Source organism: Sesamum indicum, linkage group LG16, assembly GCF_000512975.1.
Source record: "Sesamum indicum cultivar Zhongzhi No. 13 linkage group LG16, S_indicum_v1.0, whole genome shotgun sequence".
Lineage (NCBI taxonomy): Eukaryota > Viridiplantae > Streptophyta > Magnoliopsida > Lamiales > Pedaliaceae > Sesamum > Sesamum indicum.
In genome coordinates, this window is record NC_026160.1 from 174,844 (window position 1) to 193,162 (window position 18,319).

At 28.0% G+C, this 18,319-nt stretch overlaps 1 protein-coding gene across 1 annotated transcript; it reads right to left on the bottom strand.

Annotated features, from left to right (window-relative positions):
- LOC105178446 (protein DETOXIFICATION 40) lies at positions 949-10,435 on the bottom strand. The gene is made up of 7 exons (XM_011101915.2): positions 9,923-10,435; positions 9,163-9,794; positions 7,678-7,734; positions 6,721-6,962; positions 3,029-3,144; positions 2,041-2,127; positions 949-1,166 (listed from the first exon to the last, which is right to left on the bottom strand). The coding sequence occupies exons 1-7, from the start codon at positions 10,244-10,246 to the stop codon at positions 1,101-1,103; spliced, it is 1,524 nt and encodes a 507-aa protein (XP_011100217.1). The 5' UTR covers positions 10,247-10,435; the 3' UTR covers positions 949-1,100.

Below are 18,319 nucleotides of genomic sequence, written 5' to 3' on the forward strand. Positions count from 1 at the left end.
CTCTATTATTTTACACTCATCATAATTCAATTGGGCATGAAATTATACTTGTGTACAAGAAGAATTTTCGAATCCAAGTTTAGAAATAATTACATACAGACTGGTACTTTATTTGAACAAATTTTTAAAATTCAAACATACATGGAAAAATCGTGGAAACTTTATATGTTACTCGAGACACATTTTAGTTAATATGAAAAGTAATTAACTTTAGGAATAGTATTTAAAATCATCATTTGATTTTAGAATAAGGGTTTGCAGAGAAGAGCACCGCTCATAGCATAAGTCAATGAATTTTATAAAGTTGTCCAAAAACTTTCAAAAATCCAAACTTAACAGGTATTCTTTATATGATTCCATAAATATTTATAAAAAAATTTATCCCTAAATGGCATCTAGAAAAAAATCAAATACACCTGGAAAAAGAAGTTGCCAACTTCTAGTAGTTCTTGTCTAACAATTTTAAAAAAATTAATACCACTCAAAAGTTCCTGGTATTTTATGAATAAGGAATAATTTCATCTCTCCTTCCAAAGTATATTCTTTTTTCAGTTTTAATATCCCAGGTTTCCAATTTTGGAGGAAAAATTAGGCAGCAATTTGTCTATATAAGAGCATATTTGGCTGCAATTTTATTCAACACACAAAAAAAAAATTATTTTAATTTTAATTTTATAATTAAGGATAATAATATAAAAATATATATTTGGGTGGCAAGATTTCTTACCATCCCAGAGGAAAGGAAACTGAAAAGGTAACCATTCTTTTATATATGTTGTCAACATACATATGTTTGGAGACCGGTGGTCTCTTTTAACATTTTTGCAAGTCGAATATCCAACGTTAAATATGTATACCTTTATCATTAATTAATAAGTGTTCTATTATATATACATAATACAAATTTTCAAATCTCTTCTATAAATTGAAATGTACTCTAAACCGACCTTGAAAATAATAATAATAATATGAGTAGATCTATAAAATTTGATTCATAAGCGATAAATTTAGGTCAAAATTTAAAGACCACCTAATCAGTATTGAAATATTCTTAAGTGTAAGTTCGACAGGATGTCGCATGAATTTTTCCATCTTACAAATCATTCAACCAGAAATCCCTCTTTCAAATCATTCCATTTGTCTATCCGATTTCTTGCTTTGTCGACCTGAAATTTTCAAACATACACATGACGGTGATCCCTTAGGAGCAATTTCATTTTATAACTACAAATGTTTGATAAATATGCAAGAAAAGTCAACATATGAGTGCTATGCAAATAATAAGTTGATAGTAAGAGGGCATATATCTTGTATCAAAATTTTGGGATGCACAGTAGGAGAATATTTATGGAAACAAACAAATAGTAGGGAGTGGAGATTAATATATAATCTTATACATATGCATACAATACAAACATAAAATAGTTATTTAAAATAAAAGATATTAATTTAAATAAAGCCATAACTTAAAAGAAAAAATGATAGAATCAATTCTGACTAAGATCCATTATTTAGAAACATCGGATACTATATAATACAAGTTGTCATTTAAAAGTATAATGAAATGATAAATTTTCTGTGTATATTATAAAGTAACTTTCAAAATCTTGATATTAATGACAAGCGTTGTATTTATGTTGTCATTATTGATATTTAGAAGCATACGCGTAAGAGTATATAATAACTTTACATATATTATATATCACGGTATTGTCATTATATATGTGTTATTAGTTATCAATAATAATACTTTATATATGATTATTTTATCATTAATTATCGATAACATTTATATAGATTTATTTTAATGATTAAAATTATAAAAATCAGTATCGTGATAACAAAAGAATAATAATCACTTGATATATATAATTAGTAATAATTAATTTTAGTTTAATTTCTTGATATATTATCACGAATATTCTCTCTATTTACAGAGGTTAAATTCTCTCGCATTAAAGTTTTTATTCAAGAATTAAGAGAAAATATACGTAGATATTGAGAAAAAATACGAGGAGAAACATATATATGCAATAGTACCTCGTTATTCCAATCTGTTCGAACAGTGATCCATATTAAGATTAAAGTCTGCATAAGTGTACCTCCTAACATGCCTGTCCATATTCCCTACAAAACAATACCACCAAAATAATTATATCTCTTAATCATTTCTAACCCAAAAAAAATTATTAACAAGAGAAGGAGAATGATAAAATGATCTATTTATGTTTCGTTCAAAAGTTGCATCATATGTCTGTCTCAAATGTCCAACCAAACAAAGACAAGATTATGCATAGATAGTGTGATCATAGTACATTCCTTACACTTGGTTTTGAATTTTGAGGGGAAATTGCATGTTCGTTTTATAACTTGCACGTTCGTTTTATGTTCGTTTTGCATGTTCGGATGATAAATACAATTTCTCTAAATTCTGATACAAAAGACACGATATAAAGATTACGAAACTTACAAGATGTTAGTATAATATTTATAATTCAATATAGTAAAAACTTAAAAATAAGTCAGAAGATTTTTACTAGTTTCTTTAATTAAGAAATTTATAAGATCCGAGTATCTTATTTTCAATTTAACAAAAAAATAAGGTATTATAGAAATACTTTACAAAAAAAAAAAAATTTAAAAAAAAGTTCACAAAACTCAACTAAACTTGTATTTTCAAAAGTAGGGAGTTCAATATTTTATGAGATGTTATATACGTAGATACATACAAGATATATTATTGAGTGTAGTTTGGTTAGAAATGATTTGTTTGATCTATTATAAATAAATAACAAATCAATTGGGATAAAAATGAATTTTCATTCAATTTTTTTCGTAAATTTTTACTAATTGAATGAACTATTTGTTGGACAAAAACAAACGATGAGGATACTAGATGTATTTTTTCAAACCATAAAGGGTATACGTAACTACCTCAAGGAACGACGGTGTAATTATCAACATAAAAAATTATTAATATATATACACAAGCAATTAGAAATTAAAAGGATAAAAATTATAAGTATACCTTGGCGCCAAGGTTGAATACGAAACCGAGAACTGCACCAACTGGAACGCCGATCACATAGTAGCAGCCAACATTCACATAGGCAACAAATGCTTGCCATCCACATCCAACAAAAAATCGCTCCCCCACCCACCAGCCACACCTTTTGCATACATTAACACATACATACATGTACATATCAACTACAATTTAAAAAATAAAATAAAATATTCATACATACGTGATATCATGAGTCACATCTCAACCACTAATTATTGAGAGACACATTAATTTGTAATTGAATTTTTGTACTAGCATAAATTGATTTATTTATCTGTACGACTATTAAAAAAATTGAATTATTTGTATGTTATAGATGAGTATGATTTAAAAGTAATAACAATAATATTGACTATCACCAAATAAAATAATGTAAAAAACTTAAGTTTTGATCACTATAGTTAACCAACAATTGTCATAGTTACCGTCAAAATATTTAACATTATTCATTATGATTAATTATTTAGGTTCATATGTTAAAACAAAGGTTGGTAATCACTGTAACGTTGTGGTTAATTATTATTTACCATAATTTTATATTTTTGACCAATGTAATTAGTTAAAACAGAAATATCATATTTTGTGTAATGTTTCCAAAATGTTAAACAATGAGTGATGTGTTTTTTAATAAGTTGATTCAAAAGTTTTGTCATGTAGCCATTATATATTTCATGAAAACAATAACATAGTTTTTCAAGAAATGATAATTTTGTAGGAAGAGTTGGAACCATAGTAGAATCAAAATTAAGAGTGTTCATAAAAAAGAATAAAATAATATTTCCGTCCATCAAATTATTATCGTTTTGTACTTTTTATTTATATTTTTTTAAAATTTATTATACCAACTACACGAATTTTGCAATTACCATCTTAGATTATTGATGGAAAATAAATGGTCATATGTCGGGCACGTGTAATTTTCCAACACAAAATCCAAATCTGGTTCATATTTTAGGAACACACCATATTCTAACAACAAAAAGTGAAATCAACATATAATTTAACGAACTCATGAGTGATTTTCCGTAAATAAGAAAGATTCTTGCACATTATGTGCACTGCCACTACAAGCAAATAAAAGATTAGCGACAAAAAAAAAAAAATAAAGTGACAATTTTAATATTGTCATTAATTATATATATTTAAACAAGACTGTTTATATTTTATCACAATAAGAAATTTCATGATTTTAATAATTATTATTATTTTGTAAAAAGATGTTATTAGCATAAATTAATAACAAAAGAATGTGCACAAAGTTGTCGCTAAATACAATTAGCGACTCATCTATACTAACAATCTAGTGACAACAAATAACAGTTAGCACTATTGTCACTAGATGTATCACTAATTATATTTAGTGACAACTTTATACACATTTTTGTCGCTAAAATTATATAATGTCAAGATAAAAATTATTATCACTTAATATATGTTATTCATGATAACTTTAAAATTATACCTTGATAGTTTGTCACTGATATCATATTTCTTGTAGTGTGCATGTACCATTATTCGATGGAAAATTCCATTGAAAAGTGGTTTGAGATGGTATCTTGCAAAACTCGTATAGTTAGTATGCTAAATTGAAATAAAAAAATAAAAATAAAATAACAAAGTATAAAAACGATCATAGTTCGGCGGAAAATATATTTCACCCTTAGTGAAAATAGGAAAAAGTCCAATCAAAAGCTACTTTCTAACCAAAAAAAAATTAAATAAGATTACTTACATAAGAGTTTAATGGTTAAAAATTATTATTAAAAATAGGACAAAATAGAAAATTTTCATGTAGAAGTAGCTAGTGCAGCTAAGGAAATTTCATTTTTTTTGTCGTGGCTGATTATTAAATTGTGGCAAAATACACAATTATGATAAATATTAATTAATTACGATTGTGCAATAATTATTAGTTGTTATTTTTGGAAGCGGGATAAAAAATATTAGCCACAAGTAAGCAATTATATTGGTCATAGCTAAAATTATGGCAAATATTATTTGATCGTGATACTTAAGTTGTTGAATTGGTTTTTTTTCACCGAAGTAAAAAGTATTGATTTGCTATTATTTTTAAGTTGTCATTTATATCATAAGGTATAATTCATTTTTTGTAGTGACTTGCTATAAGGTATTGGCTGTAGTTTTTGTTAGAGTGGTTAAAATATTTACCATGACTTTTAACTGTAGCAAATAAAATTTTCATGCTGAAAAAACTAATTTTTACATTGATTTTAATTAATCGTGGTTAATAATAATTATTTATTATAATCTTTAATCATTAATATTAATATTATAGCCAATAATATTTTTTTTCTAATGCTAATTAATACTGTTAGTGTGTGTATATATATATATAGTGTTACTCTCACAAAATTATTAATATTTTTTAAATTTTGAGAGTTCATAAATTAATAATGTGTCAGTAAGTAGATCTCCCCAATTTAAATTCACTGCTTCATTTTTCGTTTTGAGAGAGTACAAAAATTTAAATCATTGATTCTCGATATTATAAATGAGTACAATTTAAAAATTATAATAAATAAATACTATCGGTTATCGTAAAATATATTAATGTGAAACTTAAATTTTAATGGAAGTTTATCAATATATACCAGGTTTGACCAAAGTTTTTAGTATAGTTCTTTGTCATAACTAACGCATTTGCAATAATTATTATATGTAATTAATATTTTGGTCTCGTCTGCAAAAACAAAAGTAACAAAGGATTACTTATCACAATTTTCATTTATGACCACAGTAATTAGTTAAACATAATTTTTTATTAATGATCATCTATATTATATATTAAGAGAGAGCACTTTTTTTGTGTCTCTTTTACTTTTTAGTGTGCTTTTTTTTTTCTTTTATTTTGTTTTGGTTCCACTCACTAGCTTCCACATATCTACCATTATCTACAAATGGTAAAAATTTATTACTTTAAAATAGTTATTTATTTTTAAAAAATCAATAAAATTAAGATTTGAGACTAAAATTGCAAATATATTAGAGCTACTAAATTCAATATGGTGAGTTAAAAAATAAAGGGCAAAATTACAAATGCGCTAATTTTGGGACGTAATAAAATAAAATTTTTCCAATAATAATATAATTGTCGCTAATTATGTATAATGAAAACTTAATATATATTTTTTCTACTAATTATTGCATTGCAATGAGATTTAAATTATTTTTATTTAAGATATATTTTTAGTAAAATCTTAAAAATATCACTTAATTTATACTATATATTAAGGGAGAGCACCTCTTCGGTGTCTTCCTTATTTTTAGTATGCTATTTTTTTCTCCACCCACTAATTTTTACTTTTCCCCCACTATCTACAAGTAGTAAAATCTATTTTTTTAAAATTATTTATTTTTAGTAAATATTTTTTCTCTTTCTCCTACCCAAATATTTTTTTTAAATTATTTATTTTTTTATTGTAATCATTTTCATATTATTATTTTTCCTACAACAAAAAAAAATCAATAAAATAATATCTAACTATTTTAAATTTTTTTTTCACATGTATCGAATGTCCCACATACAGCTAGTATTTATTACTAGTCGGATCATTTCTTTTAGTGCCACTTATGATATGTATCAAATACTTTAAAATAGAGGGAAATCAAATTAAAGAAAGTAAGGTAATAGTTACCAGATAAAACAGGTTGAACTCCGTTGAGGATAATGGAAGCAGCCAAGAGCGGCGTGAGGTCTGCGACGGCGTCGGAAACAACTTCGCCGGAGGTGAAGACGTAACTCAATTGATGGCGGAAGACGAGTGTGATGAAGGCGAATATCACCGATAGGATGAGAGATGTTCCCGTTGATACCACCACGCTGAGAGCTGCTGATTTCGGGTGTTTGGCCCCCAGCTCATTGCTGACCCTCACACTGCTTTTGAATGAAATTATTACGCTTGTTGATTGGGATCAGGTTATGACCACTTGAATAGTGTTATAATTAGAATTAGATGGTAAATTTTACAAATTAGTGGGTATTCGTAATTATGTCAAATCTCAGGAGAGGTCATTGTAATTTATCCTAATTTTTATCACTGATTATTATATTGTGTTAGAATTAGAATTATTGTCACTTAATATATATTTTTAGTCCAAAAAATTAAAAAAAATTCACTTGATATTTTGCCAATATTAGCTTAAAAAACACACCTTAAGCTCTTGGTCTCGTAGATGTACATGTCGTCACTATGAGAAAATAGTTGTTTCTTACCTTTGCAATAAATACAATTTTAAAAACATAGTGAATCAATACTGTCAACTCAAATCAATATGAAAATTTTAATCAAAATTTATGTTCTGCTCCTTTTCCGAACAATAGTCAATAATCGTAAGCGTACCTATAATAAATTAATTACTTTTCATCGTGATTTTTATTTTTCACTATCGAAATTAGTTAAAACGAGATGTCATATTTTCAGGGTGCGCAAAAGTGTATAAATTTTCTTGCAACTTTATGATAAAATAAGTGTTGGTAAATAATTATTTGAAGTTACAATTTACTATGAGGAGTTTGTAAAAAATTTAATAATTAAAAAAAATAAAAACAAAGAAGAAGATGACAATTAACAGTAAAAATTCTTACTAACCTCACAGCAGCATTGAACCCAACTGAGACCATTAAAGTCCACCCAACAATTGTCCCACTGCACATTCCAATTGATCCATCACATCTCATTATGTACTTACTATATATAAAACAAAATTATAATAATACAATCTGGGAATATTCATTTAATAGAAAGCAACAAAACTGTCTGCATCCTCACCAATGAGAAGTTCAATTTTATGTTTTTTTGCAGTTGCGAATATATATATATATATATATTGATTCTGATGTTTGATCAAATTCAATTAATTAAACAATAAATCTATATTAATTATATGATAAATATATTATATTTAATTAATTTATATCCGATCAAATTCAGTCTGAATAGTAATTTGTCAGAGGACAAAATTCCCATCCGAAAACTAGGCCTGATCATGTGATGGTGAGTGTGTGGCTGGAATACCATCAGTTTTCCAGCCACCAATTTCAAAAGACACCTACTGCTAACACTTACAGAATTTTTATTTATATTCTTTTGTTCTTATCGAAAAGTGAGACAATATACAATTATACATCTTGCACGACTTAATGGTCTTCATTAATTCTGTAGTTTTAACACAATAAATCCTGAACTAAAATGACTAAAATTGAGGACGTTGCAAGAAATTACATTGGATTAATTGAATGGGTAAATTATATTTTACTATTCGAACTATGTTCGTTATTTGCACTTTGTTATTAAAATTTTTTTTTGCTATCAATATATCATCTTAATTTTGTGAAATTTGCACTTTGTCATATAAAAAAAAACATCAAATATAATACATATGTGAAAAATACCAGATCACATAACCCTTAAGTATCACATGTGCACTGCATGTAATGCTTTTTTTGGACAAAAAATTTGGTTGAAAAATTATAAATGACAAAATGCAATTTATAAAATTGATATGATAAATTGTCATAAAAAATAATTTAGATATCAAATTATAAAAACGATATAGTTTGAATGATAAAATGTAATTAATGCTAAATGAATTTTACACAATGAAATATTAATGGGTAAAAAACCTTTTTGAAAAATGAAAAAAAACAGAGAAAACAAGCAACGTAAGAAGTCATTGCCTCCCACATCAAAAAGGGTCGTGATGTGATTTTTTACTTTTTATTTTTATGAAATATTTTGAACTACTAGTATTTTCACAAGAGAAAAATGCAATTTAGCCTGTATAATATTATAAATATGCAAATTATCTCATATAAAAAAATTAGTAATTTATCTTCCTTTTTTTTTAAAAATATAGTAATTTACCCATTGTATTTTTTAAAATTAAACAATTTATCTCCCTAGACACGGGAGATACTTGGGTAAATTGGTATTATTTTTTTATGAAAAATAATTTATTCATGTGTAATATTAGATGGGATAAATTGTATTAAACCCATTTTAACAAGAGTATGATTAATTTTTTCATGATAAGAACCACAAATTTTCACAAAAGCTGAAGAAATTCTATGTTACCAGATAGCAAGAGAGTCCAACGCTATTTCAGGATCAGGCAGCAAGCCAGCGATCAAAACCAGGACCTGGAAATACCAGGTCTCCAGGCACAGCATCACGGCAGAAGCAGCAGACAGCTTAAAGAAGTCCCAGAGCCCCGTAAACGCCATCCAACTGAATCCGCTCCACGTCGCCTTGCACTGCTCTGTAGTCACAATATACACGAACTGCGCTACCACTATAATCCACCACGAGAAACTCAGCACCAGGGCCGCCCCCAGCAGCCCCCATCCGAACACATACAACGCCAGCCACGTCAAAAATATGTGCAACACCAGCGCCCCGGCTGATATATACGCACTGGGATTCACGATGCTTTGTGCCTGCAAGAACTTCTGTATAGGGAAATTGGCAGCGTACGCGAAGATTTGCGGTATCAGGCCGTATACGAACAGCGCGGCCGCAGAGGCCACCCGTTGGGATTCGCCGAGCAGGAGCAGGAGCTGCTTGGAGAATAGGTATACGATCATCAGGGGAAGCCCTGTGGCCATTAGGAGGACTGTCGACCTCTGCATATATACTCCTAGCATCCCGTACCTCTGTGCGCCGTACGCCTGCCCGCACAAAGTTTCTACTGCACTTCCCATTCCGAGCTGCAGTTCAGAAAACAAGATTCGCATCAAACAGTTGTGCTATTATCCAAATTAGATTAGGTATGGTCGAATCGAACCAATCCCACAAACTTATCACTCTATGAACTGTACCCCAATTTATAAGTTACCATGAGGCCATAGGCCAATAGTTGGATGCCATTATTGCCGAGGGAAGAAGCAGCAAGTTCAAGATTGCCGAGATGGCCGCAGAATATCTGGGTGGACATGGAAATAACATTGTTGAGCAGGTAGACTATGACTGCGGGGCCTGCTAGCCGGAAAAGATACTTCAGCTCGATTCCAATGGCTTTACGGAAGCGGAGCCACCACGATAAGGTAGTGTCGCAGAGTATTTCTTCAAGCTCGGCGCTTGCCTCCTCCGCCGCCTCTGGTGGCGGTATCTTGGATTCAAGAAGAGGTTCACTCATCCCTCTGCTTTGGAAGGACTCCATCCTTGCGGCCCTCGACAGCGTGTGTGTGGCAAGTGTTTTATAGAGAGAGGTAGATGGAAGAAGATTAGGCTGCTTCACGTGGCCACAGAGCTGCTATACCCTGCCAATAAAGGACTTTGTATGTATGCTGTTTGAAGCTTCATATCACCGAAAATTGTGCCTACGGAAACTAATACAATGTTTTTGGCTGCATGATGTAGCATGTGCTTGGATTTGTTATTCGGAGAAGTAAAATTTTTGTTCTATAATTATAGGAATAACACTTTTGATTTTCTATACTTTTAAATTGGGTTGGATGTGATTTATCTTTATATGATAATTACAAATAAGTAAATTATTTTTTATAAAAAAAATAATAATAATCTTGTATTTTTTTTAAATGAAACAATTAATTACCTCTTTGTTTAAGAAAATAAATTATTTTATTTTAAAAAATATTGGGGGTAAAATTTCTCTATGAGATGTCTCGTATTCGAACATTTGAGTGTGTGCATTTTTTGGATGCGAAGTGTGTCAAGAAGAAAATACCGTTATAGTAAAATGATTTTTTAGTTATACGTGGAAAACATGTTCTCTATAAATGAATTTAGTTTTTCATGCAGTTTTTTAATTCTACATTATTTTCTGAAATAATTTCGCATTGACATATTTACTTCATTATTTTATACTTTTACATTTTTATTAATTATTAAAAACACATCTATAAGTAACTGGATTAATATATTTAACTGGAGATGAGCATTTTTTTTTTCATTTACTGTATTTATGGTCAATATAATTTTGAGAAAGAGAAAAAGATTAGTGTTTTTAACTTTTGAAAAACACTAGTTAAATAATATTATTTTTATAAATTTTCTGCTTGCAAAACATCGAAAAAATTGCATTTTCGTCCTAATTTATGGGGCGGTAATTTGATGCTGCATGAAGTGGTAACTTCATGAAAATTTGGTAATTTTTGTCCAATCTGAAGGTCATGTGCTCGGCATGTGTATTTTCAACAAAAACAGATCAAAAAAATCAAAATTTCAAAATCACAGGACTAAATATGATGGGCAAAACCCCTATTTGTCAAAAATACCTTAATGAGGGGCATTTTAGTAATTTTTCTACCTGACCCGTGCCCCATTAAAATGGGCAGGAAGGAACCCGATCCGCGAACCGAAGACCCGACATGATAGTAGCCGTCCGATCAGAGACGCTGATGTCCAGATTAAGACGCATGGCCCAACCCACTGTATACATCTGGAACTATAAATATCCCGACGATTTATTAATTGAGATAAATGTTATCTATTTACTTTCGATCTACTAGCTCAGATCGCACATTTTTACCTCGAATCACTCTAACTTGAGTGTCGGAGGGTCATTGTTGGGGATGCATCCGACGAAGTTAACGTTCGTGTTTTCATTCTCAGGACCCTATCACTAGATCGCATGAAGATGCGTGGTAACAACAATCATGGTTGCATATTTCGAGTTCGATCAAATACTACAAAAAAAAAAAATCAGAATTTTGAGCGGCATTCTGTGATAGGTAACAACCGTTATAAATTATGATGGTCTTTGTAACGATTTTATGGCCGGATGATATCATCACGTCCTTTATACCAAGTTCAATATTTTTGGGGTGGGTGAACCATTGTAGAACCCATTCCAAAATGAGTTTACTTAGGTCTCTTAGAAGTTGTCCCAAAATTAAACCCGCCCCAATTTTCTCACAAATTTTGGGCAACTTTTGTTAAATTGAGACGGTTAAGACTATCCTTTCCAAAAGTGATTGTTTACTTCTGCATGTGGGATAAACGATTGATAGGATCTGATTGAATAAAATGTTCAATAAAATAAATATAATATTTTATATTAATATTTACCTAATTAGATAAAATATAGAATAAAATCAAATTATTTTATTATATTCTGGTGGTCAAATAAATTATGAAACCTTATTCAAAACGCAATGAATTACCAGCGGATGATTTGATGATCGTGTAAGAGGGGTATAGGAACTGCGTGCATGGATGATATATGAATCGTTTAAGTCTCCAACCAATCTCCTGTACATAACATGGAGTGGTGGGCTGTCTATACATAGACATGAGGCTATGGCGACAATAGAATTTGGAATTTCAAGAATACACGTCGCTTCCAAGATACTCATCAGCCGCCTATAGGCTTAAACGAGTTTATAGTACCGTAATTCGAGGCTAGTTGACGTTTTCGTTTTTTAATTTTATGATATAGTTTTCTTATTTTTTATTTTTTTTTAAATTTCATAATTTTAATTTATTTTTTTATTGAAATTTACCTTTCTCACTGAAAAAAATACATATGCATCTCATGGGACCATTTAAAATCGAGGCTAGTCATTGTTCCCATTGCCTCATATTTTTTCTAATATTTTTGTTCTTTAACTTTTTGTAGTAATATTTTAATCCTATAATCATTTAAATTTTTATGATTTTAGTCCGTTCTTTGTTGGTGTTCGTCCTTCACTCTGGTAGATATGAACTCTAAACAAAAGAACCATGAAAATAAGAAAATACATATATAAGATCAAAATTATATTTTAAAAAATTAAAGGATGAAAAGATATTATAACTTAAATTATGGAATGATCGGCCGCCTATATATGGTTCCAAGCGGTAAGGACTTATGTCATAATCATGTCCTCACTTTTCATGATTGGATAATTAAGGAAGCTTTCAATTACTTAATGCGATTAATAACTAGCAACTTTCTCCTTCTGATCTATTTTAGAATTATGTGTTTATGAGGAACTATAGTGTATGAACACGGATATGATAATATGGACAAGATATAATATGGACATAGACATAAAAAATATAAAAAAATTAGGATACGATAAGGCTACATATAATATATATTTTTAATTTTTTATCAAATTAAAATATATAAATTATATCAAAATAAAATATAAAATAAGCATATCTTATATTTATATTTTTACCAAATTTGGCTTAAAAAATATACATAATTAATTTATCATAAAAGTATGCAATGGAAATTTTTTAATATTCAAATTAATTAAATCATCATGACCATTTCCCAAATTTTTAATAATTTTTTCTCAAATTTTAATTTGAGATGAGTGAAATTTTCTATTAAGCTCAAACTTTTTTTGAAAACAAAATAGACCAAACTTTTTGAAATTATAAAAAAATCTAATACGTGTCTAAAATGTGTTAGACATACCATAGTGTCATTTTTTCCTTTTTATTCAAAAAATTTTCAGATAGGCAAACACACCACAATGTTTTTTCTTTTTTTTTAAAAAATTTTCAGACACATTATCCGTGTGTTTCAGTAGTGTCATGTCAGACACGATCTGATATTGTATCGAATAATTTTTTAAAGTGTCCGTGTATTATAGATGAGGAAACACTGAATGGTGATCAAGGGCTATTGTAGAAAAACGAACCCTTTGATTCAAAAATGTAAAATGAAGGATATTTTGTATTTCAAAAATGACTAACTCTACCCATTATGGGAAAATACATTATTTTCTATATTATAAATAATTAGAATTTAAAATTATAAAAAAATAATATTATTTTCAATGTTCAAACAAATTTAATTCAAAATTTTAAATTTTGACTAATAAATATTTGTCATGATTTTATTTATATCCAATATATGTGCATTGGTTTTAGCTATAGTTAATTAATGTCTTGGTCTCGTTCACATAAATAAAGGTTAATAATTGTTGTGCAATTATCTTAACTAGTAATTTATCGCACACTCTATGTGCGCAATTCCATAATACTATTTAAAAAATATATTTATTAAATATTTAGTATTTAATAAAATATATACAAAACAATAAGTTAATATTTGAATTTATTAAAAAAATAGTGAAAAAAAAATATGAAAATAAATTTGAAAAACGATAAAAAATTAGTAGGGAGTGGTAAGTTAGAGAATAAATAAAAAAATTAATTCCTCAATTTGGATATTTTTATTTCAGATTAGACCCTAGTGAAATTTTCAAATTCGAACACACATCAATACATATATATGGATATATATTTTTATGGATAGGGTAAATAAAGCTTCTACAACAATATAGAAATAGGTTATGTGGGAACATTATAAAAAAATGGGTTATTTCCTGCATTAAAACAAAATATGTGGCTAAATAATGAAAAATCAATATTATTTACAATAGTCGAACGAAATCAGTGTAAAAATTTTGTTTTGACAACAAAATTAATATTTGTCATAATTTTAACTATTGATAAAATAATTGTTATGGTTTTTAGTACTTATTACCAGTGTTTTCGCCTAACTTGTAAAAAAAATAATAAAAAATGCTACTAGTCGTTAAATAACTATGATTAATCAATATTCACTATGCTTTTTTATTTTTTACTATTTGAATTTACAAGTTTAGGTCATTGTCCCCAGTTAACCTTGATTTGATTTACAATACAAAAAATTAAATGTCAATTATTAGCAATTAATATCAATTAGTAATATTAAATAATTATAATTAATAATTATCATTATAATATATTAATAATAATAGCTATTTAAATAGATCAATATCCAAACATCAATTAATTTTGAACCCACAATCATAAGATTTAAATTTCTTGAGCTGAATTCCAAACTATCGTATAAGTGATACTAAAATTCCAGCGTCCACTGTAGTAACAGGTCAAAGGTAGTTTTATAACAGCAGCGGCGACAAATTCTTGTCTCGCGATCAAAGGGAACAGGGAAATCAACAATTGGAATCAATATCTTTTTGGGAGACAAAAATCACTGTTCATTATCAAATCATATTTTTTTTATATATCTTTTTATATATAAATATTATATGTTTAATGTTGTATTTTTTTTAGACAAAAATCACTATTTATCGTCAAATCATATTTCTTCTATATTATATATATAAGTGTATATATATATTATATATAGAAAGTTGAAAAAAAACACACAGATAAAGTATAAAAGCACAAAAATAAACATTAAGTGTATTTTATCTTATCTTAGAAATTGCGAAAACAAAAAACCAAACACAATGAATAATTCTCGTCCTCAACTTTTGCAAGAATGTTGGCCAGACAAGAATTTCTGAATAGACAATGTGTTCACTTACTTTTGACATTTTCATATTTGAATTAGACCCTAGTCCACTTTTCAGATTCGAACATAATCAATATCTACATATATGTATTTATACGGCAAAAAAAAGCTTCTACAACAATGTTGAAATGTGAAGAAATGAACTATTCCCTATATTATATAAATAAATATGTATAGCTTAAAATTAGGGAAAAATCCAGGAACATCATGTGATAATAGAAATGTTAAAAAAAAAAACTCGATAAAAATTAAAGTATCAATTACCCCCTTTAATATAAAATAAAGTTTAAAAAAATCCTTCTATACAAAAATTGGGCCGCACGCGCTTTGACTGCGAATTTTATGAAACTACCTTTTTTTTTTTTTTACATTTTTGTCCTTCTCTAGCATCTGATATATAATATTATAGATATATATATATTTATTAATAATAAAATATTATTTTATATAATAATTATTTAATTATTTATACAATAAAATATTAATTTTAATTAAAAAATAATTTATATATTAAAAAAAAAAGAAGCAGCGGCGGTGAGGAAACTGCTGCCGCTGCTGTAGGGGAGGGGAGGGTGGGCGGGTGGCGGTGGGAAGGAGAGGGGGGAGGAGGTCGGGGTTGGGTGGGGGTAGGACTAATTGACTAATTGAGTAGGACTAATGTTATCAAAAAATTATAGTTTATTATATTGTAGCTTGTACGTCTAACTCCGACTTACGTTATCAAATTGATCAACACAATAATATAAAACCATATAAAGGTTAAATATTTTTTTTTAAATAATAGTTATAGTATTACATTAAAATACCAAAATAATAATTCTATATATTATGAAACGAATTATCCATACATTTGATAAAATTCAAACTCATAAAGTGGGCTTTAATCGCAGACGCTGCAATTGCAACAATTCTCGATCAGTCATAGCATTCATAAATAAGCAATATTTCATTCATTAAAATAAATTACATTGTCTAGAAGAAAAGGCAAAATCAAAAGAAACATCACGAAGGAAAATATATTATTTCCATTTGCAAATGAAAACAACTATCACGATTGATCAGTGTCGGACTTTTGCGACGGATTCATTATGATAAATTATATCCTCTTAAAGAAAAGGCACAAAAATGAAAGAAACATTACGAAAGAGAATTTATTATTTCGATTATTCAAATGAAAGCAACTATGGTACAGAAAAAACAGCCAATTAGCGACCGACTTTTGTGACGGATTAATTATAATAAATTACATCTTCTTGAAGAAAAGGTAAAAACATGCAAAAACAAAAAAAAAAAAAAAGAAGAAAAAACAATTACGGATGTGCAATTTGGGAGAAGGGCATTTGTCATTACATTGCCAAATGCAAATAAAGAAGACAGTGCCAGCATGAATGATAGAGGCAGGAAAATGCCACTTCGTTCTCATCCTGTGTCCAGTGATTATCAGTTTATCTAGATATTATACAAATAAGACAACGACTAATACGTATTGGGGAAAAGTATTATTTTAGTCCGTTAAGTATGCCTAATTTTAATTTTAGTTCGATAACTATGTTCATTTCTGTTTAGATCCAGTAACTTACAAAATTGCTTACTTTTAGTCCTCTGATAAATTTTCGGACAATTTTACCCCTATGAGTGCATATGGACTGGCTAATGACTAAAAGTAAGCAATTTCGTAAGTTGCTGACCTAAACAAAAATGAACATAATTATCGGACTAAAATTAAAATTAGGCATACTTAGCGGACTAAAATAATACTTTTCCCTACGTATTGAGTTAAGTTTAAGTTATCTCTTTGAAAATTGAAATACGCACGACATTTTATAAGTTTTTAAAAAATGCCTAAAAGCAATTTTACAGGAAAAGAATCACTTATAATTTAGTGATTATCAATTAAAAATTTCTTTTGTCGATCAACCCTAACTCAATCAGCGAAGTTAAGGCCTCATGACTCTAAAGTCGTGGGTCCAAACTCTACCAATGTGTGGGATGTTTCTACTTTAATAATAGAGGTATTGATTATATATGATTATCTGATATTGATGAATAGTATGTGATTGTTATTATTATTGTTATTAGTAGTTATTAAATATTAATATTTGGTATTATAATCGGCTTATTCAAGAAAAGAATAATAGTTAAGAACTCCTACTTTAACTATGTCAATGATCTTTTAAGTATTTTCTTATTATTCTAATTTAGCCTATTATTTCTATTCAAATACAAAATTAAATGAAATATAACAATATAGTAGCATTCATGAAGTTATATTATATTCATAACATTTGATGAAAATATTGTAGCATATATTTTTTAAATAATTTTTATAATTAATATGATAATATTTAATATCATATATTTATAATAATATATTTTTAATTTTAGTAAAAAGGTAAAAAAAAAATTTAATTTGGGCTCGGGCTTGAGTCTCTTTCTTATAAACTTGTAGCTCGAGCTCGACTGTCCGAGCTCAAAGTAAAATTCGATCGAGCTCAAAATAGAAAATTTTATCGAGTTCGACTCATTTACAAATATTTGTATAAAATGAATGCATAGAAAATACTGCTCAAATTAATATGAAGAATTCCACCTACTCGTCCTCTTATTCCATGCATGATTATTATATTTTATCCAAAGATCCACATATTTTCTACATAAAATTAATTGATAATAAAATTTTAAATTATTTATATATCTAATCGTGCCTTTGTATTTTTATGACATAAGTTATTTGATTTTAAATTTTGATTTATTTTTTCCCTTATTATATTTCGGAAATTAATCTGAATAACATAATTTTTCATCTGTTTATTTTTCTAAAATAAGAATATTTTCGTATCTTGATAAGGGTATAACTAGTTAATTATATTTTTGCGTATCTAGAAAAAGAATATTTGTATAACTTAATATTTTTCCCTTTGTATTTGCTGCTTGCAGCTTTTCCTTTTATCGAAGAAAAAAGTG